Below are 25,917 nucleotides of genomic sequence, written 5' to 3'. Positions count from 1 at the left end.
GTCAATATTGTTAGATCATTCTCCCCAAAGTAGTATCTGGACTTAATGCAATTCTAATCAAAATCATAGCAGGCTTTCATGTAGAAATTAACAAGCTGCCTCTAAAATTTATGAAGAAATGCATATTACTTCAAAAAGCCAAACAATTTTGAAAAGGAACAAAACTGCCCAATTCCAAATTTGCTTTGAAAGCTACAGTAATAATCAGGGCGCCTGAGGCTCAGTCCGTTAAGCGTTCGACTTCAGCTCAGGTCATGATCTCATGGTTTGTGAGTTCGGGCCTCATCAGGTTCTGTGCTGATGGCTTGAAGCCTGGAGACTGCTTCAGATTCTTTGTCTCCCTCTCTCTCTGCCCCTCCCCTGCTCACGATCTGTCTCTCTCTGTCTCAAAAATAAACATTAAAAAAAAATTTTAAAGCTACAGTAATAAAAAAAAACACTGTTAGTACCGAATGGATAGATCAATAGAACAGAAAAGAATATAGAAATAGAACCATACTATGTTCAACTGATTTTTTACAAAAATGCCCAAGTGACATACTGGGAAAAGTACTCTTTTCAGTAAATGGTGCTTTAACATATGGTTGAAAACATGAACCTCAACCCTTACCTCATACAAAAATTGCTCAAAATAGATTATAGCTCTAAATATAAAAACTAAAACTACCGAAAGATGGGATAAAATCTTAGTAAATTTAGGGTAGGCACAGAAGTATTAGAACACAAAAATCACTAATCATAAAAGAAAAAAATTGATAAATCATACTTAAATCAAAATTTCAAACTTCAGCTCTTCAAAAGATACCATTAAGAAAATGAACAGGCAAGCTATAGGCGTGAAAGAAAATATGTACAATACACATATTTAACAAAGGACCAGGATACAGAATAAAGAATAGTTTTCTGGGGCACCTGAGTGGCTCAGTCAGTTAAGTGTTTGACTCTTGATTTTGGCTCAGGTCATGATCTCAGGGTCATAAGATCAAGCCTTGCATTGGGCTCAGTGCTGAGCATAGAGCCTGCTTGAGAACGTCTCTCCCCTCCTCTCTGTCCATCACCCCAACCTCCCCCCACACTCCCCTCCAGGAAAAAATAAACATTAAACAAAGAATATATACTTTCCAATAATATATCCAATTACCTAATTTTAAAAATCTGCAAAAGACAAACTGAAATTTTACCAAAAAGTTGTAATAATCAATAAGCATAGGAAAGATGCTCATCATTATTCATTGGGGAAATGAAAATTAAAACCATGAGACAACCCTTCGCACATACTAAAATGACTAAAATTAAAGACTAACAACACTCAAATTGGCAACGATGTGAACCAACTGGAACTCTTATACGTTGCTGGAGGGAATGCAAAACAGTACAACCAGTGTAAATATACGTTTATGATGCAAACAAGAAATTCCAATTATAAGTATTTACCCAAGGAAATGAAAACATATCCACATAAAGACTTGTCTACAGATATTTATAACAATTTTATTCATAATAGCCCCAAATTGAAACCAATAGTATAATTTCCATTAATAGGTGAATATTGAATATAATATTGTATAATAAAACTGGTGGACAATATGGATCAGTGTTAAATACTATTAATTCTTTGTCATTGTATCTTGTACTCACAAGGTGATTTATACTTCTCTCACCAAGAACCCAAAGAAACCAGATCCCAGAATTGACAGTTACATATCTCTTAGACCACCTATTAGAAAAGAAGTCTAGGAAAACTGATGGATTCTTTTATTTTACTCTCCTTGGTCAAATAATGTGATCCCTTTCAAAAGTATGCTCAGTATTCTTATAAAAATAGCTTAGAGTTTGCTACGCTTGCTGACTACATCACCACCACAAAATATCACACCATGTTGTAACATCTCTCCAGGATTAGTTTGTCTTCTGACTTCACGTACCTGTAATGTACCTAAAGAAAAACTGTTTTCTAAGCTCTTCCCTCTTTCCTGGATATAACTGCACACTAAGAAAATGACAGTCACACCTGAGGTAGTCATCCAACTTTAGCATGTGGCCACTCATCCTCATTCCTTCCAACTGGCAGCCTTACAAAAGGCCAGTTTTGACCCATGTTCTCACCGGTGGCTTGGTAGCTAGTTTAATTGTGTCTGAACATTTATAAATTATAATACTTTTTGTTGTTATAAATTAGCTTTATTTCTTTTTCATAAAAAATATCTTAGGATTTATTTTCCATGAATCTCATTTAGGATAACGGGGAGCACCAAAAAGTATTTAATAGAAAAATTAGGTCTGATAATGTTGAAACCTATCACTCTATACCTTGAACTTTAGTCTTAATTTCCTTAAGCATCCTCTTATGATCAATTTTATTTCAGAATATAATACTGCTTGAGCTAAAGAAGCACTAGGGTTTAATATTATACTCTAGAATTCTAAAACTATGCCAAATCGGGCACTCTGGGGGGATGGGCCTAGAAATCTAAATTTTTAATGTAAATTTTTAACCAGTGAGGGGCGCCTGGGTGGCTCAGTGGGTTGACCTTCCAACTTTGGCCTACGTCATGATCTTGTGGTTCATGAGTTCAAGCCACACATTAAGGCTAGATGCTGTTGGCGCTTCAGATCCTCCACCCCTCTTTCTGCCCCTTCCCCACTTGCATTCTCTCAAAAATAAATAAAACATTTAAAATTTTATTTAAAAAAGTAAAAAATAAAATTGTACTCAGCGATTCTAGTAGAGCTAAAATTTGAAAACCACTATCTAAATCTAAAAGGGAAGAGTTTAACTGCAACATAATTGTGGCCTCAACAAAACTTGTTTTATTTGGCCTACACAATGGGCTTGTGTGAAATATATATTTTATTCACTTGCCAATATCTAATACTAGCGAAAGGTTACACAAAAATCCAGGCTTCAGGCTTCTCATTAAAATATATACATAAATGTCCTTCAATACTGGCCCTGCCCTCTCTTACATGACCATCTGCTGAGGCTGAGTTTGTTCGCCTTCTCTTTCGCTCTCCACCATTCCCTATTATTTTACCCAGATACCTGGCTTAGCTCCTGTACGTATTACAGTTTGACCCTCAAGACTGTACCGACACGTTCATTAGGAGAATGAAGAACAGAGATGATCAAATGAACCCTATTTATTTAGTTATGAAACGTACTGGCTAAAGTTTTACTTCAGCTAGTATTAAAATAAGTTTGCAGTGAGAAAGAAAGGGAGAACATAAGTCATTAAGATTCAGGATAGACAGTATTTTTAATTTACTGAAGATAACCCTCTTTTTTTAGAGTGTATTTAAAAGTGTCATTTGATAGAGACTTTTTCTTTCTTGGTATAAAAACAGAAACATTACCTTCCAATCTTAAATGCTTTCTTGAACTATTGCTTACAAACACCAAGATAAAATATATTTAGAGATTAGAATTAAAAAGAACATTTTAAGAAATCTGGAATTGCAAATTTGTCTCAGAGTTGATTTTCAGAGCTTGTCTTATCCATGTTCTCATTCATTCTGACCTAAATGTCACTGCCAGGCACATGATAAATCTTAATTCTAGAATTATGCAAAATTCAGATCCTGACTACTAGCCTGTTTAACCGCTTAAAATATAAATAAAAGAAACTATAAGATGTATCTAAAAATGAAGACTTAAGTTTCACCTGTACTAAATTTCCAACAGGTGAGCCACATCAGAGAAAACAAGTGTGAAAGATCTCAGACTTTTGCAAGCTAGCTTACCAGGGTAGAAGACACAAAGACTCAGGGGTGAGAGATAAGGGGCAGTTTGTTAGTTACAATAACTTAAGGCAAAGCACCAACACTTTTGCACTGGTTCCCAGAACCCCAGTTCCCACCAGGCAAGGCGAAAATGGCCAGCTGACACCTGCACAGGCAATGGGTTGTGTTACACAAGAGGAAACCTAAGCTTAGAGAACACCAGTCTTTTATCACAGGCAATAAGCACGCCTGCCTTTTACCCCAGTAGACATTTATTATACTGGACCATACGCATGCCTGCCTGCTCTTTGCTCTGATGGAAGACACTATCTCTATCTTCCAAGGCTGTTCCTGATACAAACATCTTTTAAAAAACAGAAACAAAGGGCAGTCAGTACCTTCCTGGCGAGACCGGCAGAAACTTAGAGACCCGTGGAAAATTGTCTCCCTCAACTGGATACTGTTCCTAACATATATTCAAATGAGGAGTCTAAGACTACAATTTATGGGATCAATTTCATATACCCCTTGACCGGCTCAATTACTTAATCACCAATTTATCTCAAATTAAATCAACTAGAGCCTCTAAAAAGGAAGTATATATTAAAAAGGAATGACTCCCCTTTTCCAGTTACTTTCTATTTTTAAAAAGAAGATGCTCCAATATTTGCAATATTAAAATTTAAAATCCTCAAGCATTCCACTAGAAATGATTACTATGCTTACTTTAACTAAGTTTAAATGTTTCAAACCTGTTAACGCTAGCAATAGGAACTACCTGTCAAAAGTCTCATTATACAGTAACAAACACCACAAAGAGAACAGTAACTTCAACATTTCCAGCTGCTGTCTACAAAATACGAGAAAATTCTGCACCCCAAATCACTCTGTTCTATTTCTCCTTACCCTTTACCGTCTCAAAATAAAATCTTCGAATGAGAAAGACAACAAAATACCGTCTCTTTGGGTTCCTTTGTCCCTAGCTGAAGGTAGAAAATCGGGGACTCGTTAAGGTAAAGAACCTGAAACATGCAAGATAGAAAATAGACGGCATCCGATCTGTAATCAATCACCGGACAAAGTCCCCATCACTTCATCTTCATCCCTCCCTTCCCCCCTCCAGCTCAAATAACGTGAGTATATAGGGGATGATTAGGATCATATGGACCCGGACAAAGCTCCAGGGAGGCAGAGGGTAGCAGTTAACTAGATGCAGTCGGCAAAGAATCCGAGATACACGCTACAGCCGACTCCAACGGAGGTTTTCAAAAGTGCGGGTCGCACGGGCCACCCAACCCTGGAGGAGAATGCTGAGCAGCAGGAGGAGCAGCGGCGGCGCCGCCAAGTCCTCAGCGCCCGTGGAAGTTGCTCGCGGGGCGCGCGGCACGCCGCAGAGCGCGCGGGCCCTCCATGTCACCGCCGCCAACACAGACCCTCCTCCTCGCCCCTCCCCCGCCGCGCACCCCGGGCGGCGGCGACATGACAGCGGGTCGCGCCGCACAAGGGCGCTCGCCTCCCGGAGCCCCTCCCCAGGCTCCCCGACGTCCCCGGCCGGCTCTCACCTTGGGTGGCGAACGGCGAGGAGCCGCTGACCGGCGAGCCGGGGGCGGGGACGGGCGGCGGGGTCTCGGCCGAGCCCAGCATGGGCGCGGGCAGCATGAGGTAGCGCTGGGGCGCGGGTAGGCAGCGCTGGCAGAAGGAGTGCAGGCAGGGCAGCAGCTTGGGCGCCCGGCTCTGGATGTTCTGGTGGCACACGGCGCAAGTGTCCAACAGGTTGAGCCGGGCCGCCTCGCCTCCGCGCTCCGAGTCGGGGCCCTGCCGACTCTCGGCCTCATTCTCCCCGCTTGGCGCCGCCGAGGGCCCCCCGGCGGCCGCCGCCGAAGCCGCCGCGGCCGCCGTCGCCGCCTTCTCCACAGCCACCTCCATTGTCCTGCCCCCGCCGCCGCCGCTGCCGGGGAAGGGGGAGCGCGGTCTCCGCCGGCCGCCGCCCCCGACGACCTCCTCCTCCTCCTCCTCCCAGGCCGTTCGGGTGACCCGCGGGAGAGGGAGGGAAAGCGGGCCGGGCCGAGGAAGCCTCCTCAGGCCCCGGGGATCCGCCTCCCGGGTGGCGCGGCCGGAAGAAGGGGATCTGTCAGCGGGAACCGTTCCTCGCACCGGGAAGGCTGCGCCCCGTCCGCTTCGCCAACCGCCGCGGCGCTCGTCGAAACCGCCCAGCCCGCCCTCGTCTCCCCGCCTTTCTCTCTGGGCCCCTGGCCCATCTCAGGCCCCGCCCCCGCCCTCCCTCTCCCAGCAACTGAGGCGACAGCGAGGAAGGCGCCGCCCAATAGCCGCAGCGCCTGGCCGGGGGGCGGGGCCTGCCCAAGCCCGCGAGGCTCCGACGGCCTCGGCGGGAGGCTGGGAGGTGGGAGGGCGCTTGCCCAGCCCCGCCCCCCGAGCTCCTAGAGCCGCGGCTTCTGATTGGGCCTTTGTGTGTGTTTCGCTCCCCTGAAAAGATTAAGGGATCGTTTGTGAAAGACAGACCGACTAATTCGGTCCGCCTGTGATAGCTCCTCCTATGGGGCGGAGCTCCACCGTGTGTACTCAACGCCGTTAATTAAGTAACTGCTTCGGAGGAAACTCTCGTTTTACTGCTGAAGACGGGGGTCCTGTGGGAGGAGTAAATATGGTGGGAGGGTCAAAGGATGACGAAGTACAGATTGTGAGGAGCTAACAAGGTAAGAATTTTACAAAAGCAGAAATGTTGTGTAAAAAAGATATGAGGAGGCAGCATGGATTTGCCACCTGAATTTACTCTTCTCTATGATGAATGATGGAGCCTGAAGAATAAGGGGGTGGGGGGGAGGTTCTCTTGCAAGTCAGAAATTTTTTTTAAGGATTTCGCCAGTGAAAACGATGAAAGGTGAAATCAATTTTCAAAGTAAGTGATTTGCTTTTCAAATGAATAAAAATGGTTCTTCAAGGACTTAATATATAAAGATGGTCTGAAAATGTCTTTATTGTATACGGTTGGCACCAACTCAAAAAATAAAAATAAATGTCCGTACTGACGTCCAAATAACGCCTTCAATATTTTTTCCATTCTGACCCCCAAAACACAGGCTTACGTCAGAAGGTACACACGTTTTCCCTCAAAATATAGCCAAGCTTCCGGGCACCTGGCTGGCTCAATGCATAGAGCATGCGGCTCTTGATCTCAGGGTTGTGAGTTCAAGCCCCATGTTGGGCGTGGGACATAATAAAAAAATGACCAAGCTTTTAAGGAACTGGAAGTATAGAAACGGAGTGAGGAGAACAAAACTTCTGCACACACATGTAAAAAGATTGTATGGAAGTGTAAATGGAGTAGTGTTGGACCTTTGAGGAAAGTGGGATGGGGTCAGAAAAGGCCTTGTTAAAACTGAAACGATCCCGGGGCGCCTGGGTGGCTCAGTCGGTTAAGCGTCCGACTTCGGCTCAGGTCCTGATCTCGCTCAGGTCCTGATCTCGCGGCTCGTGAGTTCGAGCCCCGCCGTCCGGCTCTGTGCTGACAGCCCAGAGCCTGGAACCTGTTTCAGATTCTGCGTCTCCCTCTCTCTCTGCGCCTCCCCTATTCACGCTCTGTCTTTCTGTGTCTCAAAATAAATAAACGTTAAAAACAAAAAATTTAAAAACCGAAATGATCCTGGAAGAACAAATGGCAGCGAGAGAGGGCAGGCTCTAGGCGTCCTGGCCCTCCCTTACCTTTCCCAAGTTATCCCCCTCCTACCAGCCTCCTTTCCAAACAGATCGTGAATCCAATTACTATAGGCCTCCAAGAGTGAGGTTCTCCATTCTTAATGGCTTTCGAGAGCTCACTATTTGTTTTGTATGGTGGTAGTTTCTTAAACCTTAGTTTGCATCAGAATCACCTGGCAAGCTTACTTAAAAGCTGGTTCTTGGGCTCATCCCCATATTCAATTTTAAAAGCCTCTGGTGGTTGTGATTAAAGCTCCCTGCGCTCTCATACTTTATGCTCTAGCAATTTTCATACCTCCTGCTTTGCACATTCTGTTCCCTTTGTTTTAGAATGCTTTTCCCTCAAAGTTCAGGCTTACCTAGTGTCCCCCTAAATGACCCCATGTGAAGTTCATCACTCTTTCCCCCGTACTCATTCTGTACTCCATCTTTTGGTAGCTGCACCCTGAAGATCTTCATATACTAGGAAAGCAAATTATAAATTAATGACTTCATATGCTAATAATTCATTACAGAGATGGTAAACGGGATTCAAGCAGACTAAAGACAAGCGCCTTTTATTCCCTTGGATGATGGTAGTGAAGGAAAGAAAAAGCAGTATATCCTGGAGGCTTGTTTTTGGAGAATTCCATGCAATTTGATAACAATCCACTAGTTTAGTTTCTCAAATCATCATGGATAATCAGTTCTACAGAAAATTATCTTCCATATTCTTAGGCTTCCTAGTCTCATATACTTAAAACAATCATATGTTTTACTTTGTTCAAATATATATGGCTTCTGGTTTTATTAAATTCCGGAAAGCAAATTTATTGTTTTAGGGGTTTTTTGATCATGCGATTTTCTTATCTAGATATTGTCGTCTCAAGTGTGTTGCAAAAATAGTTCACAGAGATTCATACTATGATAGCTGATTTGTCCTTAATTACAGCTCTCATGTATCTCCCTCTCTTAGTCTATAATGTCTACGACTCCCGAATTCATCCAAGGCTCTCCATATTTTCATCCCTATCTGATCTCCCTGCCTGATCCTACTGCTTTCCCACATCCATTCTATGCTTCACCCTAATTGGATGGCTTGCCATTGTCTAACTGTACCAACATCACCTCTACATCCCTCTGAGAGAGGGGGTAATATTTGTCTATGCTGGAATAGAAGGCAGTCTGCAAGGACAGCAAGAGCATTCGATGCTAGTGAGTATTTCTCAGGGCCACCTCTCACGTGGTAGTAATGGATGGAAATTCTAGATCTTCCAGGAAAGTGTAACGAAACCATTTTTGTTTAGAGCTCTTAGAAATTATAATACATGTCTACGCAAGGAACGTGTGAGATAACCCCTTTAATGCAATCTTATATCTTTAGAGAAAAGATAAGGAAAAGATTCATACCTTCAGAAGTAGCTGAGAGATTTGGGTAACTTTCAACCTCATTGTTAGAGCAAGGAGAATGCAGTGTGCAGGGGTCAAAGACTGTCTTGTTATCTCAGTGGCTTCCTCAGATATGCCCACAGTCAAGAACCGATGGAAGCAAGGCACATTCTGTGGACTCCATCATGAAGCGATGTCCCGGGACCCAGTATCTCTCTCACATATGCCATGGCCCTATTAAATCCTTGGATCTTCAAACTGGCCCTAGATAGAAAGGAGAGTGAATATGGTATTGATGGTTTTAAAACCCCAAATGATGACCAAAACCAAAATGGAAACAGAACCTAAAATAACTGAGAATATAACTAGATTAAGTTGTCTGCCCTCAGGAAGATAAAAAGTTAAGTTATTTAAAAAAAAAAAGTGTATATACTACTTGGGGTACAGTAAAGGATTACGTCAGTGAACATGGGTTATTCAAACCCTGCATGGTCCAGACAAAGCACCAGTCTTTAACTCGCTATTGGGAGATGACCTCTGAACCTTTGCCCTACTTGATAAGAGGATTGCTATATGCCTGAGGCTTTGGCCTCACACCCATCAGTGACCAGATAGTTTACTCTATGACTTATGGCTCACACAGTTTTTTGTATACCTGAGGCTCTGTGCCACAGTGTCAGTCCGTCCTCTGGAAGGCAGGAGACTGTGTAGCTAAGGTCAGTTACCTGAGGATTTACTCCATGCTCTGTGACTGACCCCTAATTGGATCCTGGATACCGAGGCTTGGGTGAATTTCCCGCACTGGCAACACTTTGCACATGTTGTTACGCATTGTTGCTAGAGGAATAAGCGTGTTGGGGGGACTCCACTGGCCAAGAACTGGAAGCTCTCTCCTGGTTTCTCCTGGGTTTTGCCTACGTGCCTTTTTCCTTTACTGATTTTAATCTGTATCCTTTTGCCGTAATGAATTGTAACTGGGATATAGAAGCTTTTTCTGAATCTTATGAATCCTTCTGGAAAATCATTGAAACTGAGGGTGGTCTTGGGGATAGCCAATACAAAGGGCATGCCATTTTTCCTACTAGTAATTCTACTTGTAATTCCTTGAGGCTAAGGAACATCTCTTCCATATTCCTTTAATACCGCACAAACTGCATGGAAGCAAAAAACCTAAAGCTTGCTTCCTCCTGCTTTATTCCTTTAATCCTTTGCTTCATTCTAAGTATTTGCTTCAATTACAGCTCATTTCCCCAATTATCTATCTTCTATCTATCTATCTATCTATCTATCTATCATTTTTGCTGCTTGTGAGCCATTTGCTGAAGAGAAAAGTCCAGGAGAGATCATTGCAATGATTTCCCTTTTCCCTCATCACCTCCCCTATACAGTCATTCTTTTCTTCTAGGTAAACATTTTTAGAAGATGAAGTGTGGAGGGAAAGAAGTCACGAAAGGGCCGGAGAGTGACAGGAGAAGGGGCATATTTATTGCCTTGTCTGAAGGACAGGAATAATGAAGAGAGTTGTAAACTGAATATTGACTCATGAGGCTTTATGCACAACGATTTTTATGGACGGTTGGAGCCAAGTCAACTTAAGTATTGGGAGCAATACCTGTACAGACTGTTCTGGGAATATCCAAAGGCAGAGAGAATCCCCTCAGTGCTGTGGAAGCACTTTTATTGGGCTTTATTATGAGAGGAGGTACAGAGGAGAGAAAGCAGAAGCAATGGAAAACCTGAGGATCAAGAGTAAGTCCATCAGGAGACTAAGAAGAAGAAGAAAAAAAAGAGGATGAGAACAGTGAAGATAATAAGGGACCAAGTGAAAGCACACAAATGGAAGAAAAGGAAAAAGGAATAATGCTTGCAGATAACATAACAGGAGAAGAAAAGGTGGGGTAGCTAGGAGCTAGAAGGAGAAGGAGGAGTTTCATGACACTCTGTGATGAAGGAGGTGAGTGAGAAACGAGTAGATGAACCAAAGTGGAACTTTGAAAGGACTCTGAAAATGGTGACGTGGTTTATGTTGAGACATAACTTGTAAAAATTTATCCAGTCCCAACTCAACATAAAACACAGCCAGAGCAGAAGCCATTTCTACTTTCCAAGAGATATTTCACTTGATAGTAGAATTCCTTGTACACATTTGTGCTTTTGAAAAGTGTCATTCTTTCAGGGTTCCCCCCCCCAACATTTATGCTACATGAAACAAATATTCATTTGTTTTATAGCTTCTGTTTGTTTTCATGATGGTGATATATATCAAGCACTACTTTTAGCTATGCCTGCTCTTCTGTTCTATAACTTGTTCTTAATTTAGCCCAAAGATGCCTGACATAGCCTCCCTGAACTCCATGTACAGAGTTTATTGCTTCTGGGGAGCATGTTTTCAGAATCTATGTAAACATGTTCTATACGTAAACACCCACACATATATAATTTGACATAGCTAGAATCACAATAGCACAATTTTAGTACTTTTTTGAAATTAATGCTGGGAACTGAATTGTGTCCTCCTTCAAATTCACATGTTGAAACCCCAATCCTATATGTAACTGTATTTGAAGATGGGGTCTTTAGGAGTTAATTAAGATTAAATGAGGTCATAAGAGTAGAGACCTAGTCTGATAGGATTGGTGTCATTATAAGAGTAGGGAGAGAGATGAGAATACACTCTTTCTCCCCCTAGCCCTCAAACCCCCTCACTCTTCTCTCTCCTAAAGCACATGCACCAGGGAAAGGCTATGTGAAGACCTAGAAAGATGGCCATCTGTAAGCCAGGAAGAGAGCTTTCACCAGAAACTGAATTGGCTACAGCCTTGACCTTGGACTTCCTACCTCTTGAAATATGGGAAGTAAGTTTCTGCTGTTTAAACCCTCCAGTCTCTGTGGCATTTTGTTACAGCAACTCAAGAAGACTAAAACACCCAACAATACATGTAGATACCTATAGATTTATGAAATCACTTTTAATGATTGCTTATGATTCTATTATAACAAAATTTATGCTTGAAAAACTATATTGACAGACATTTAAACCTATATTAATCAAGTTATGGGCTAAGCTGGTTTGATAATTCCAGTGGCTCAAACCATATCAAGTTTATTTTTCTTTTACATAACACATCCCAGTGTGGGTCCACAGCTCTGTTTCGCAATCATACAAGGCAACAGTGCCTTCTAGCTTGTCATTCTGTCATCCCTTAAAATGTTGTCTTTGGTGACAAGGCCAGATGGGGCCATAAGCACTATGTTTTCACTTGAGAAGAGATGAATTGGCAATTTACATCAAGTAACACAAACGTTGGGCATTAACTTCCACTCACATTATGTTGTCACAGGGCCACACCAAGCTTCAAGGTAAGCTGGAAACTGTCCTTGTCAGTGGCGTAGTCATGAATCCTAAAACTCAGCAGAAGTGGACATTCTGTTAGTAAAGGGATAAGGGAACACTGGATGGGGCAGATGGGGGCAGAAATTAGTAATCTCATATACAATTACTTTCAGCATTTCACTTATCTCTGTGACCTTACATTGAATTTCTAGAAGTGAAATTCTTAGAACAAGGGTTGCACAATTAATATTTTTATATTTATTGCCACACTACACTTCAGAAAGAATTTAATTACACTCCCCCCAATGTTGTATGTAAATATGAATTTCCCTACCTCTTTGCCATTATTCTACTTAATCTTTGCTAATCTGAATACTTAAAGAAGGTAACTCAGTATTGATTTTATTTTCATTTCTTTGATTAATGCTGGGACAGAACATATCTTCGTATATTTAGGGACATTTGTATCTTTTTTCATTTGTGATTATCTGATCATGGCCTTGGCCTCTTGTTCCATTGGGTACTCATCTTTTTTTTTTTTTGAAAAAATTTTTAATGTTTATTCATTTTTGAGAGACAGAGAGAACAGAGTGTGAGCTGGGGAGGGGCAGAGAGAGGGAGACAGAATCCAAAGCAGGCTCCAGGCCCTGAGCTGTCAACACAGAGCCCGACATGGGGCTTGAACTCACTGACCTGAAGATAATGACCTGAGCTGAAGTCAGATTCTTAACCGACTGAGCCACCCAGGCATGCCTCATCTTTTTTCTTATTCATGTGAAAGGGATTGTTGTTTTTTACACACCGTATCTTGCAAAAGATTTTTTTCTATGTGTCATTGGTCTTTTAATCTTACACATTTCTTTTTCTGCTAGGCAAAACTGTTAACTTTTTATGTAGTCAAATTTATCATTTTTTTGTTTTCTGGCTTTCAGTTTTGTAGCATATTCAGAAATGCCTTTCATCAAGAGATTATACAAGTATTCACTCATATTACCTTCTAAGAAATACATTTTCTTTTCTGTTTTTTAAAGTTTATTTGTTTATTTTGAGAGAAAAAGAGAAAGAACGAGTTGGGGAAGGGTAAAGAGAGGGAGAGAGAGAATCCCAAGAAGGCTCCTCATTGTCAGCACAGAGCCCCATGTGGGGCTCCATCCAAAGAAACCATAAGATCATAACCTGAGCTGAGATCGAAAGTTGTACACTTAACCAACTGAGCCACCCAGGCGCCCCCTAAGAAATACATTTTAATTTTCACTGTGTGGCTTACCACCTACTTATTGCAGATGGTTGTTCCCTTTTCTACATCTTACTGATATTTCAGGCAGAGGGAAGTGGAACTGTACATTCTGCACTCTTCCAAAGAATATTCCCAGAAGCCCTATCCCTTTTACTTCCCTCTCGTTGGCCAGAACTGTGTCGAATAGCCACTCAAATCTCAAGGCACCTTGGAAATATTGTCTTTTATGTGAACACATATTTATCGAGAATAGAATGGACTTCCATTATAAGGAAGGGGAGATTGTTGGGGATTTGGTAAGAAACATATGTGTGTGCATGTCTGGATGTCTGTGTGTGCGTGTGTGTCCATACGCACTCACACTCACATGCATGCACACTTATCTATGCAGTGGATATGTGTGAGGAGGAATAAGAAGAAGATGGTTTTAGTTTCCTCTTAGGAGGAAAACCAAAAATTATAAATAAGAGTAAAGATTTCCTTTTTACTGTATAATGATTTTCCTTTTACTGTGTAATGTTTTACAACTTTTGAATTTTGTACCTCATACATATTATTTATTAGAAAAATATTTTAATAAGAAATTAAACTTCCTTTAAAAAAAGAAATACATTTTAATAGGTAACATATTTGTATGTTTTTCTTTCTTTTCCAATTTTTATTTAAATTCTAGTTAGTTAACATACAGTGCAATTTTGGATTCAGGAATAGAATTCAGTGATTCATCACTTACATACAACAGCCAGTGTTCATCATAACAAGTGCCTTCTTAATACCCATCACTTATCTAGCCCATCCCCCACCCACCTCCCTCCATCTACCCTCAGTTTGTTCTCTATCTTTAAGAGTCTTTTATGGTTTGTTTCCCTCTCTGTTTTTTCCCCTTCCATATGTCCATCTCTTTTGTTTCTTAAATTCCACATATGAGTAAAATCATATGGTATTTGTCTTTCTCTGACTAACTTATTTTGCTTAGCATAATACCCTCTGGTTCCATCCACATCATTGCAAATGGCAAGATTCATTCTTTTTGATAGCTGAATAACATTCCATTGTGTGTGTGTGTGTGTCTGTACATATATATATGTATATGTACATATGTATATACATACACATATATATACACACATATATACATATGTATATATACATAATATACATATATACAGTTGATGCATATATACACATATGTATATGTATATGTACACATATACATATACATATGTGTGTGTGTGTGTGTGTGTATACACACACACACGCCACATCTTCTTTATTCATTTATTGATGGATATTTGGGCTCTCTCCGTGGTTTGGCTATTGTTGATAATGCCGCTATAAACATTGGGGTGTATGTGCCCCTTCGAATCAGTATTTTTGTATCCTTTGGGTAAACACCTAGTAGTGCAATTGCTGGATTGTAGGGTAGATCTATTTTTAACTTTTTGAGGAACCTCCATACTGTTTTCCAAAGTAGCTGCACCAGTTTGTATTCCCACCAGCAGTGCAAGAGGGTTCCCCTTTCTCTGCCTCCTCGCCAACACCTGTTGTTTCTTGTGTTGTTAATTTTAGCCATTCTGACAGGTGTGGGGTGGTATCTCATCATGGTTTTGATTTGTATTTCCCTGATGATGAGCGATGTTGAGCATCTTTCCATGCATTATATGGTTTAAAAATAAAAATATAAAACTACACAGTGAAAATTCTTGCTGCTACCTCCGTTCTCTTTGATTCCATTCACCACCTGACCCTCCTCCTCCTCTGGCAAATCCACTGTAAACTGATGAGAGCAAAAAAGGAAAATAATATATTAGTATTGTTTTTTTAAATAATTTTGATCTCCTAGATCCCATGAAAGGGCATCAGAAACTTTCGGGAGCTCTCATACCACGTTCAAAAACCACGGAGCCAACCCATTACTAGCAAGTAGAAGACTTCATAAAAGCTAGCTGAACAGATTCATTTATTAAATAATTACATACTTCCTGATTTATAATTTTTACAGCCCTTCCCACATGACTTTTTCACAGTATTATTTCTTTTTGAAATAAGTTATTATGGAAGTTTGGAAAAAAGATTGATATACTCCCAGGGTGCCTGGGTGGCTCAGTTGGTTAAGCGTCTGAGTGTTCACTGCATCTCAGGTCATGATTTCACAGTTTGTGGGTTAAAGCCCCTCATAGGGCTCTGCGCTGGCAGCATGGAGCCTGCTTGGGATTCTTTCTCCCTCTCTCTGCCTGTACCCCAGTCTCTCTCTCTCCTTGAAAATAAATAAACATCAAAAAAAGACTAATATACTTCCACATATACCCTACTCCACTTTGACACTCGTCCTCACGGTCCCCATGGTAGTAGTTTGTTGTATATACTTCCAGACCCTTTTTTCTGTATGTGTGTATTCATACATGTGTGTATTGGGAGCTTCAGGTTTGTCACACACACACACACACACACACACAAACACATGTAAATAAGATTGTGCTATATGTACTGTTTCTGTAACTTGCTCTTTTTACTTTATAGTCTGAAGATCATTTCATATTTTTACACATAAATGTATTTCATTCTTTTCAACAACCACGTAATATAGCAACAGCTCTGTGACATGAACGTTTGTTATTTAGAAAGAGAAGGGAAAAGAGAACCAAATTTATTCTTATTTCCATATGGAGGACGAGTGGTACCCACTACATTCATTAAATGGTTCGTCCATTTCTTCCTAATTTGAAATGCTACCTATCGCTGATACCAGATTTCCATATACGCATGGGTCTGCTTCAGATACTATTTCATTGATTGATTTGTCTATTCCTGAATAGCTTTTAAAAAATGTTTATTTTTGAGACAGAGAGAGAGAGGGAGGGACAGAGAGAAAATCCCAAGTGGGCTCTGTACTGTCAGCTGTGGGGCTCAATGTCATGAATGGACGCTTAACTTATATCTCTATAATATGTATTGCTATTTAAGAGAGTAAGTCCACCTTTCCTTTGATTTGCTTTGCAAATTATTTAGACTGTTCTTGTATGTTTACTACTACATATATATTTTTTCCCACAAGAAAACAAAGTATCTTTATTACCTTCCACGATATATTTAGTTTTGCTTCTCAGAAGAAATTTAATAGGAATATAAATACGTTTTTTTATATAATCATATATATTCTAGTCAAGGTGTATAATGTAAACTTCAAGCAATCAGGGAAATACCACATCACTATCCATATACATTTTACAATCAGGTTATCAAGTTCTATAAAAAATGTAATTGTGATTTTTTAATGAAATTTTGTATTTTGAATAGGAAATACATGGGTCTGATGCAAAATTCAGAGTGTATAAGAGTGTATGTGTGCACACGGGAAAGCAGTCAAAGCAGATAGCACATAGATGCTAATGGCTAGTAGAAAAGTGCTTTATGATCCTTATGTTCTTAGTCTATGTCACAAGCATTAATTCTGTCTTTGGTTTGTACCCTATTTTTCTCTTATTTTTATTATAGTTAATGGTATATATAATTGTATCTCTCTCCCCAACAGAAATGTGAACTTCCCAGGGACGGTGTTTATTTTCACTTCTCTTTGCAGTCTAGCACCAAGAATACAGCCCAAGGTTCTGGGATACCATTAAGGAGAGAGAAAAATTTGATTTTGATATATAGGAAGGTGAACTCTATTAAGGCTGGGATCCAGCAGGAGTAGACACTGAAAGCTAAAAACAATCATCATCTAAAATATATAAACAAGGGCGCCTGGGTGATTCAGTCTGTTAAGCGTCTGATTTCAGCTCAGGTCATGATCTCGTGGTCTGTGAGTTCGAGCCCTGCATAGGGCTCTGTGCTGCCAGCTCAGAGCCTGAAGCCTGCTTTGGATTCTGTGTCTCCTCTCTCTGCCCTTCCCTCACTCACACATACTCTCTCTCTGTCAAAAGTAAATAAACATTAAGAAAAATAATAATAAAATAAAATATATAAACATATCTGCCTGCTAGGAGAGACTTGATATACATTGAGGCAAACCATCCCTGAGTTCCAGGGAAACCTTCATAATTTTCTTTTAGTTGTGCAAATGCAAAGTAAAGAGCTTTTTGGAACGCAGCTGTGGTCTAGGAGCTAAAGTGCTCTTCATAATTCTATGACATTTGTCTTCATACTGCAAAGAATTGTGTATCTGAATACCATGTTTCCTTTAGATTCTCATTTAGAAATATTTGCTTCCTGGATTCCAATTGTCCTATGTAATTACTTCTGCATATTCTTGGGCCATATCTGTAGTTATACTATGCGTACTATTAGTTACCCACAGGAAATCAAAAAGACCCTAAAGACTGCTGAAATAATATGCAAGCCTGGTCATCCCTTCAAGCTGTAGGAAAATTGATCAGGGCACTATGCTGATCTTGGGGCTATTTTGATATAGACTGGACTGTTGATAGCACATGGTTTTATTCAAGATGGAATCCTGGACTCCAATAACACCACTGATATTGAGTTACTGTATTCTTATATACCTAGCATACTGAAAACACATGAAATATTTCTTGAGTAGATTAAATAAAGTATGTTTAGAGGGATAAAAAAGCAAGACCACATCTGTGGCTGAGGATGGGGATTCCTTTGAATGTAATATGATTTCTAGTCTGCTGGGAAGAAATCTATCCAGGGAGAAGAAATCAGAACATTTGAAATAGGAATGTAGATAAAGGGAAGCTGAATTCTACTCTGAACTGCAAATAATTTAATGTCTACACTCCAGGCGTCGGTTACGAGAGCTGGATTGTTGTGTTGTGCTGGTTCTCAGCTGGCAAAAACTGATTGCCAAGTTTTTGAGAATCTTGCAAGTTGGTTGTTAGACTGTTTAGAAGCTTAAAATTGGCCCTGGTGGGAGTATTTACACTATGGAAATCTACCAGATAGAAGCAAACATCGAAATGGGCTTCCCTACCCCTAAAGAGCCAGTTGTTAAACATCTACTGGCACGTTACTGATTCCAAGTAAAAGAGACGGACTCAAAGTACACTGGCCACACATCCCTCCTTTGCCTGGGACAATCTCATTGTACTGCAATTTTCCTGATGTAAGTGTTAATAACTCCCCTTTAACTGCTGGAAGTTTCTAGTGTGCACAATAAATATTTGGTGATTCTAGCTGAAGGGAACTCCTCTTATGTAGCAGTAAGCTGACCCTGCAGTCTGGCTTGTGTCCGGGCTTTGTGACTCCTAGTATAAGACGCTAGTTGGGACCTGGTGTATAAGTTTGAGAAACACCAAATACAACTCTCCTCTTGTTTAACAACTTTAATTCATTCCCTTAAACACTGTTGCTAATTCAATTACATTTAAAAAATTTTAAGTTATTTATTTATTTATTTATTTATTTTTATTTTAGAGAGAGAGAAAGAGAGAGCACATGTGAGTAGGGGGTAGGGGCAGAGAGAGAGAAGGAGGATCCCAAGCAGGCTCCACGCTCAGCTCAGAGCCAGATGTGGGGCTTGACCCCACGACCCTGAGATGAAATCAAGAGTCGGATGCTCAACCAACGGAGCCACCCAGGACCCCCTAATTTTCATTAATTTTAATGGAAAAAAAATTATGTCTTAAGTCCCAGCCCAAGATCCTATATAATTTTTGCAGAAACATGTACAACTAAATACTACAAACAAATTTGCATAGGTAATAAACAATTTGGAAAAAAAGAACATGATTTGTATATCAAGCATAATGTAATGAAGGTTTAGTGTACTTGCCAAAAGATGAATTAAAAACCTGGTGTTAGGTTGAGGCAGAGGAAGCGAGGGAATCTAAGGACTTTCTGCCAGATATTCAAGATCAGAGTGAGGCGCACTTGATAATAATTTTCTCTTTCTTGAGACAACAGCTAGAAACAGCTTCTTTTGTGGTCACAATCAATTTCCCAGAATATATGACTGATTCAGAATTTTTCTTCATCTTCTCATAATTTGCAAAAATTCTATACCCAATGCGGTGAGCTCTCCTTTAAAAATATTCAAAGCATTTGATTCTTTCTCCCTTTTTATTCTGCTTATCACACCCACCTTTTTTCAATGGTTAGGTTTCTCATTCTTTTGTTCATCTTTCTGTACCATTTCATTTCCACCAATAAATTTGAACACTTTGGGGGCTCATACTGCTTTGTACTCGAGATGCTCTTAAAGATAAAGTTATAAGACAAAACAACCCTTTAGGACAAAATGAAGACCAAACAGAAAAGCACTTCAAAACAGACTGAAGAATCCCTCTCACTTAATGCACATGAAAAACATACACAAGTCTTACACAGTACACAATTCAGATCTGTTCCACATGATACTCTTTAACTAGAAATTGTTGTGTCAAGTGAATTGGTGAGTGGGTCTTTGTTTGAGACGATAATGTCAAAATACTGCTGCTTATAGATATTTGCCTAATGTGTTTATGTGAAAATATGCCACACTAGAAAAATGGGTTGTTGGAAAAGTGGCATTATGGCTACTGTGGTGAAAAGGTGTATGGACACTATGGGCCAAGATGATAAATACAAAAAATGTAGCCTGATGTGTTGAAATCCCGTTCTGAAATCTTTAAGCATTTAGGAAAGTCTTGTTAAATGTTCCAGTCAAGTCTTGGCTATCACCACTAGGAATGGAAGGGAATGTGCATGCCCACGCTTAAAAGGGAAAAACAAGAGAGAAGGAGACTACTTAGAAAACAAGGGAACTAGACATCCCAAAATCTTTTAAAGAGAAGACAGAATGGGTCATATATAAAGGAGTAAGAGTCAGATGGAATCGAACTCCTCAGCAGCCACACAGGAAGCTGGAAGACAACGAGGAAAAGCCTTTAGACTTATACCAAGTCTCAAATTTTTTCTAGATATTCACTTGAATTTTAAAAAAGATAACATCAGTTCATAGCTTTATGATTATATGTATTCCTAATCCCCTCACAAGCCTGAAAAGTAATCTCATAGCATAACGTCTCTGACCTGTTTTTAATGTTACAGTCATAGTAAAGTGTTGCCTGTTACAGACTTTATGACTGGATGCCCTAGACAGTTGTGAGATCTGCCCCCTTTCATACTTGCCTTTCAAGGAGAATTCATTCTCCTTTTCAGAACTCCAATGTCACTTATTTTGTATTATGATGAATTATCTCCTCATTAGATTGTGAGGGTCAGAAGCTCAGTTTAATCATCTTACCACACCTACTTGTCTAGCAAAGGACCTTGAACATGGTAGGTGCTCGAGAGTTAAGAGTTGAATGCTCCTACACCTGGCGTAATTTTTTATCTTGGAAACCTGTTTAAAAACTTTTCTGTTATTTCAGACTTCCTCCCAATACCACTCCTACCTTACAGAAAAAAGAGAAAAATTTCTCTCAAAACCATGATTTCCTACTGTTTGTTGCATAGGAAAAAAAAATTCATGTTGAAATCCTGATATCCAATCACACTTTGTCCCCTGATGATATTTTCCTTCTTTCACGTTAAATATCAATCTTTAAGAGAAATAACTATTTATTATACTCAATTCATTATTCATCACTCATAAATATTTAAATTGAATCACTCCAGATGAGATTCAGTAATAAAATATTCAATTTGAAATGTTGCTTTCTATTGGAATAGTTGATTTCAGTACTTTTTAGAGCTTCAAGTGAACTTTTTCCCTAAATCGTACAATGAATGAATCCAGCTTGACCCTCACCTGGTGAGCACCGATTGCTTGGAAATGAAATGGTATACCCATTTAGCTTTTCTTTTCTTTTTTGTTTTTTTAAAGAATTGTTTATTTTGAGAGAGAGAGAGAGAGCACAAGCAAGGGAGGGGCAGAGAGAGAGGGAGAGAGAGAATCTGAAGCTGGCTCCACACTGTCAGCACAGAGCCCAATGTGGGGTTCGAACTCACAAACCATGAGATCATGACCTGAGCCGAAGTTAAGAGTTGGACCCTTAACCAACTGAGCCACCCAGGCACCCCTCCATTTAGCTTTTCTAGACCAAATGACCAAAAGGTGCTATCTGCCATTTTTTTAAATAAAAGCATGTACTATAATAGTATGAGTGCATTAGTGGGAATATAAATCAGTTCAACTTGAAATATATAGCAAAATTCTTAATTGCATTTATACATTTGATCCCCAAATTCTACTCTTAAGGCTTTATTTTATGGAAAAGTATGCATAATTTCAAATAATAGTATATGTGCAGTTTTTATTTTTTTTATTTATTTTTTATTTATTTTTTATTTTTTTTATTTGTTTTTATTTTTTAATGTATGAAATTTACTGTCAAATTGGTTTCCATACAACACCCAGTGCTCATCCCAAAAGGTGCCCTCCTCAATACCCATCACCCACCCTCTCCTCCCTCCCACCCCCCATCAACCCTCAGTTTGTTCTCAGTTTTTAACAGTCTCTTATGCTTTGGCTCTCTCCCACTCTAACCTCCTTTTTTTTTTTTTTTTTTTCCTTCCCCTCCCGCATGGGTTTCTGTTAAGTTTCTCAGGATCCACATAAGAGTGAAACCATATGGTATCTGTCTTTCTCTGTATGGCTTATTTCACTTAGCATCACACTCTCCAGTTCCATCCACATTGCTACAAAAGGCCATAATTCATTTTTTCTCATTGCCACGTAGTATTCCATTGTGTATATAAACCACAATTTCTTTATCCATTCATCAGTTGATGGACATTTAGGCTCTTTCCATAATCTGGCTATTGTTGAGAGTGCTGCTATAAACATTGGGGTACAAGTGCCCCTATGCATCAGTACTCCTGTATCCCTTGGATAAATTCCTAGCAGTGCTATTGCTGGGTCATAGGGTAGGTCTATTTTTAATTTTCTGAGGAACCTCCACACTGCTTTCCAGAGCGGCTATATGTGCAGTTTTTAAAAATCATAGCAGTAGTGGGGTGCCTGGGTGGCTCAGTTGGCTAAGTGTCCCACTTCAACTCAGGTCATGATCTTGCACTTCACGAGTTTGAGCCCCATGTTGTTCTCTGCCGACAGCTCAGAGCCTGGAGCTTGCTTCAGATTCTGAGTCTCAGTCTCTTTCTGCCCCACCCTCACCCTGCTCCCTGCCTCCATGCTCTGTCTCTCTCAAAAATAAATAAACATTTGGGGCGCCTGGGTGGCTCAGTCGGTTGAGCAGCCCACTTCGGCTCAGGTCATGATCTCGCGGTCTGTGGGTTCGAGCCCCGCGTCGGGCTGTGTGCTGACAGCTCGGAGCCTCGAGCCTGTTTCGGATTCTGTGTCTCCCTCTCTCTCTGCCCCTCCCCTGTTCGTGCTCTGTCTCTCTCTGTCTCAAAAATAAATAAATGTTAAAAAAATTTTTTTAAATAAATAAATAAACATTAAAAAATAAAGATAAAAATAAAAATCATAGCAGTACTTATGATAGCCAAAAAAGTAGAAATAACCCATAAACCAGTACTAAGTTTGCTTAAATAAATTGTATTATAATCCTGTAATGAAATGCTGTGTAGTCTTTAAAGATTCTTTTGTCAACAGGTGAAAAACTCAGTTTCAAAAGACAGAAAGAAAAAGAGGAAGGAGGAAAGAAGGAAGGAAAGACCTGGAAGTCTATACACCAGAGGTCTATATTTCAGTGGTCGTTTCCTGGGTGAAAGTACAGGTGATTTTTATTTTCTTCTAGGCGTTTTTCTGCTTTTCCAAAATTTTAGACACTAATAGTTTTTTTTTAAGTTTATTTTTTATTTTTTGAGAGACAGAATGAGAGAGAGAGAGTGCATGCAAGCAGGGAGGGGCAGAAAGAGAGGGGGACAGAGATCTGAAGTGGGCTCTGCGTTGACAGCAAAGAGCCCCATGTGGGTCTTGAACTCAGAAACTACGAGGTCATGACCCGGGCCAAAGTTGGACACATAACCAACTAAGCCACCCAGGCACCCCCACCCCCTTTTTTTTTACATTGGACCACGGGGTGCCTGGCTGGCTCAGTTGGAAGAGCATGTGACTCTTGATCTCAGGGTCATGAGGTCAGGCCCCACATGGGGTGTAGACATTACTTAAATAAATAAAATTTTAAAAAATCAAGCAACAGATTTTCATAAATAAAAATTCAATACAATCAAGAGCATACCCTAATGTAAACTGTGGGCTTTGGGTGATAATGCTATGTCATTGTAGGTTCATCAGTTGTAACAAATGTACCACTCTGGTAGGGAATGTTGATAGTAGGGGAACCTATGCATATGTGAAAGTAGGGGGCACATGGGAAATCTCTGTACCTCCCACCCAATTTTGCTGTGAACTTAAGACTGCTCTAAAAATGAAAGTTTATTAGAATAAATAAAAACAGGTGTGTCTCAGTGGCTCAGTTGGTTAAGCATCCAACTCTTGATTTCGGCTCAGGTCATGATCTCATGGTTCATGGGATCAAGACCTGATATGGGTTCTGTGCTGGCAGTGTGGAACTTACTTGGGATTCTGTCTCTCCCTCTCTCCCTCTGCCCCTCCCCTGCTCACAAGCAAGCGTGCTCTCTCTCTCAAAATAAATAAATAAAACATTTACAAATAAATAAGTAAGTAAAAATAAACAAATAGGAAATAACAGGGGATGAAGTCAAAGCATTAGTACTGGCGTTGGGTAAACTAATGGATTCGGTAATCTCCCAATTTCGTTAACAATCTCTATCCTGCTTCTCTCTTCTTACTCTCAAAGTTACATCTTCTTTCAAACATTGGAACCATGCATAATTATAAGTTTATATTTTATATAGCTCTTTAAATAATTTATGAAACATCTTATTATTTGAGAGAAATAAAATTGTCTTAAATTTCAGAAAAAGTGATTTAAAGTAGAATTTGGTTGTATGTAAAAATTAAACCACCTTCTGGGAAGTATCTAGCATTTCTGAGAAAATGTTTTAAGCAATTTTCTGATACACTTTGATTAGGTTGTTTAAGCCAGGAGTCCTCACAGAGATGACTGATCTCAGATTTGGAGCAGGAAATGTATAAAATGATCCTAGAACCTCTTGTCCTAACCGAAAAGCAAAGAAACTATGAAAGACTACTGTGGTCACATCACAAGGATACAAAAACCAACTTGAAGAGGCTCGCATTGACCAAAGTGATAATTTGAACATTAAAAAGAAGAGTAATACGGGGCACCTGGGTGGCTCAGTCGGTTGAGCGTCCGACTTCGCTCAGGTCATGATCTTACAGTTTGTGGATTCGAGCCCTGCATTGGGCTCTGTGCTGACAGCTCAGAGCCTGGAGCCTGCTTCAGATTCTGTGTCTCCCTCTCTCTCTGCTCCTCCCCCACTCACTCTCTGTCTTTCTCTGTCTCTCAAAGATGAATAAATGTTTAAAAAAAAATTTTTTTGGGGCGCCTGGGTGGCACAGTCGGTTAAGCGTCCGACTTCAGCCAGGTCACGATCTCGCGGTCCGTGAGTTCGAGCCCCGCGTCGGGCTCTGGGCTGACGGCTCGGAGCCTGGAGCCTGTTTCCGATTCTGTGTCTCCCTCTCTCTCTGCTCCTCCCCCGTTCATGCTCTGTCTCTCTCTGTCCCAAAAAAAAAAAAAAAAAAAAAAAAACGTTGAAAAAAAAAATTTTTTTTATATAAATAAATAAATAAAAAGAAGAGTAATAACCACAACGAATTCTCATCATGGGTAAAAATTCAAGCACTCATAAATAGTCAACATTAAACCACATTGATCATCTTTGGAAGATGCCAGAGAAGCAACTCATTTGCCCACTAACAAAAGCTATCCTACCTCTCCATAAGAACTGTACCTCAGGGAAATCTTGTAGGAAAATTATTCCTTATAGAGGAATTCTAGATTATAAATATAGAAGAATTAATAAAATTACAACATCACTACACATCCCTTAATGAAATAGCACATCTAGGAATGACCATCAATGGCTGTGAAAATCATTAGGTGAAAAGTTGGTGGGAAGCTTAAAATGAAGGGGTCAGACCAACAGCACCAGAAACCAAAGATCAATCTTGACATCACAAAAAGAGAGCATTAAGTATATTACACTCCTCCAGATGTAATAGAGAGTATATATTACCACCAATAAAGTATTAAAAAAACTTTTAATGTTTATTTATTTTTAAGAGAGAGAGTGCGAACAAGGGAGGGGCAGAGAGAGAGAGGGAGATACAGAGTCTGAAGCAGGCTCCAGGCTCTGAGCTGTCAGCACAGAGCCCGACACGGGGCTCAAGCTCACAAACCATGAGATCATGACCTGGGCTGAAGTTGGACACTTAACCGACTGAGCCACCAAAGCGCCCCTAAACTATTTTTGTAAAAAAAATTCATATATGAGTACGATCAAGCCCCTATATCTAACTACCACTTTATGGGGAATTCAGAGAATTGAAGAACATTGTGGGGTGGAGGGGAAAAGGAGATGTGACTGGCAAAATTCAGAAAATGGGAAATTCTATACAAACACAAATAACCTGGGTTCTTCAACACCAGCAACAAAATGACCGAGAAAGAGACACGGAGACTATAGGTTTAACAAGACCTAAGAAATTTATCAACGGTGAGCAATGGGAAGGCCTTGTTTGTAT

The 25,917-nt window shown here is 40.2% G+C and overlaps 1 protein-coding gene across 2 annotated transcripts in view; it reads right to left on the bottom strand.

The window, feature by feature from the left end:
• Nucleotides 1-5,979, bottom strand: part of TRIM24 (tripartite motif containing 24) — a 109,924-nt gene extending 103,945 nt beyond the window's left edge. For both annotated transcript variants that reach the window (XM_049641925.1, XM_049641926.1), the window contains exon 1: nt 5,283-5,979. In XM_049641925.1, the coding sequence (XP_049497882.1) occupies nt 5,283-5,646 (364 nt within the window). In that variant the 5' untranslated portion in view covers nt 5,647-5,979. The remainder of the gene's footprint in view (nt 1-5,282) is intronic.
• Between the last annotated feature and the right edge of the window lie 19,938 nt (nt 5,980-25,917).

This window comes from Panthera uncia, chromosome A2 (assembly GCF_023721935.1).
Source record: "Panthera uncia isolate 11264 chromosome A2, Puncia_PCG_1.0, whole genome shotgun sequence".
In the NCBI taxonomy this organism is placed as follows: domain Eukaryota; kingdom Metazoa; phylum Chordata; class Mammalia; order Carnivora; family Felidae; genus Panthera; species Panthera uncia.
Note: the sequence above shows the minus strand (reverse complement) of the source record. Positions and strands in the feature narration are given on the sequence as shown.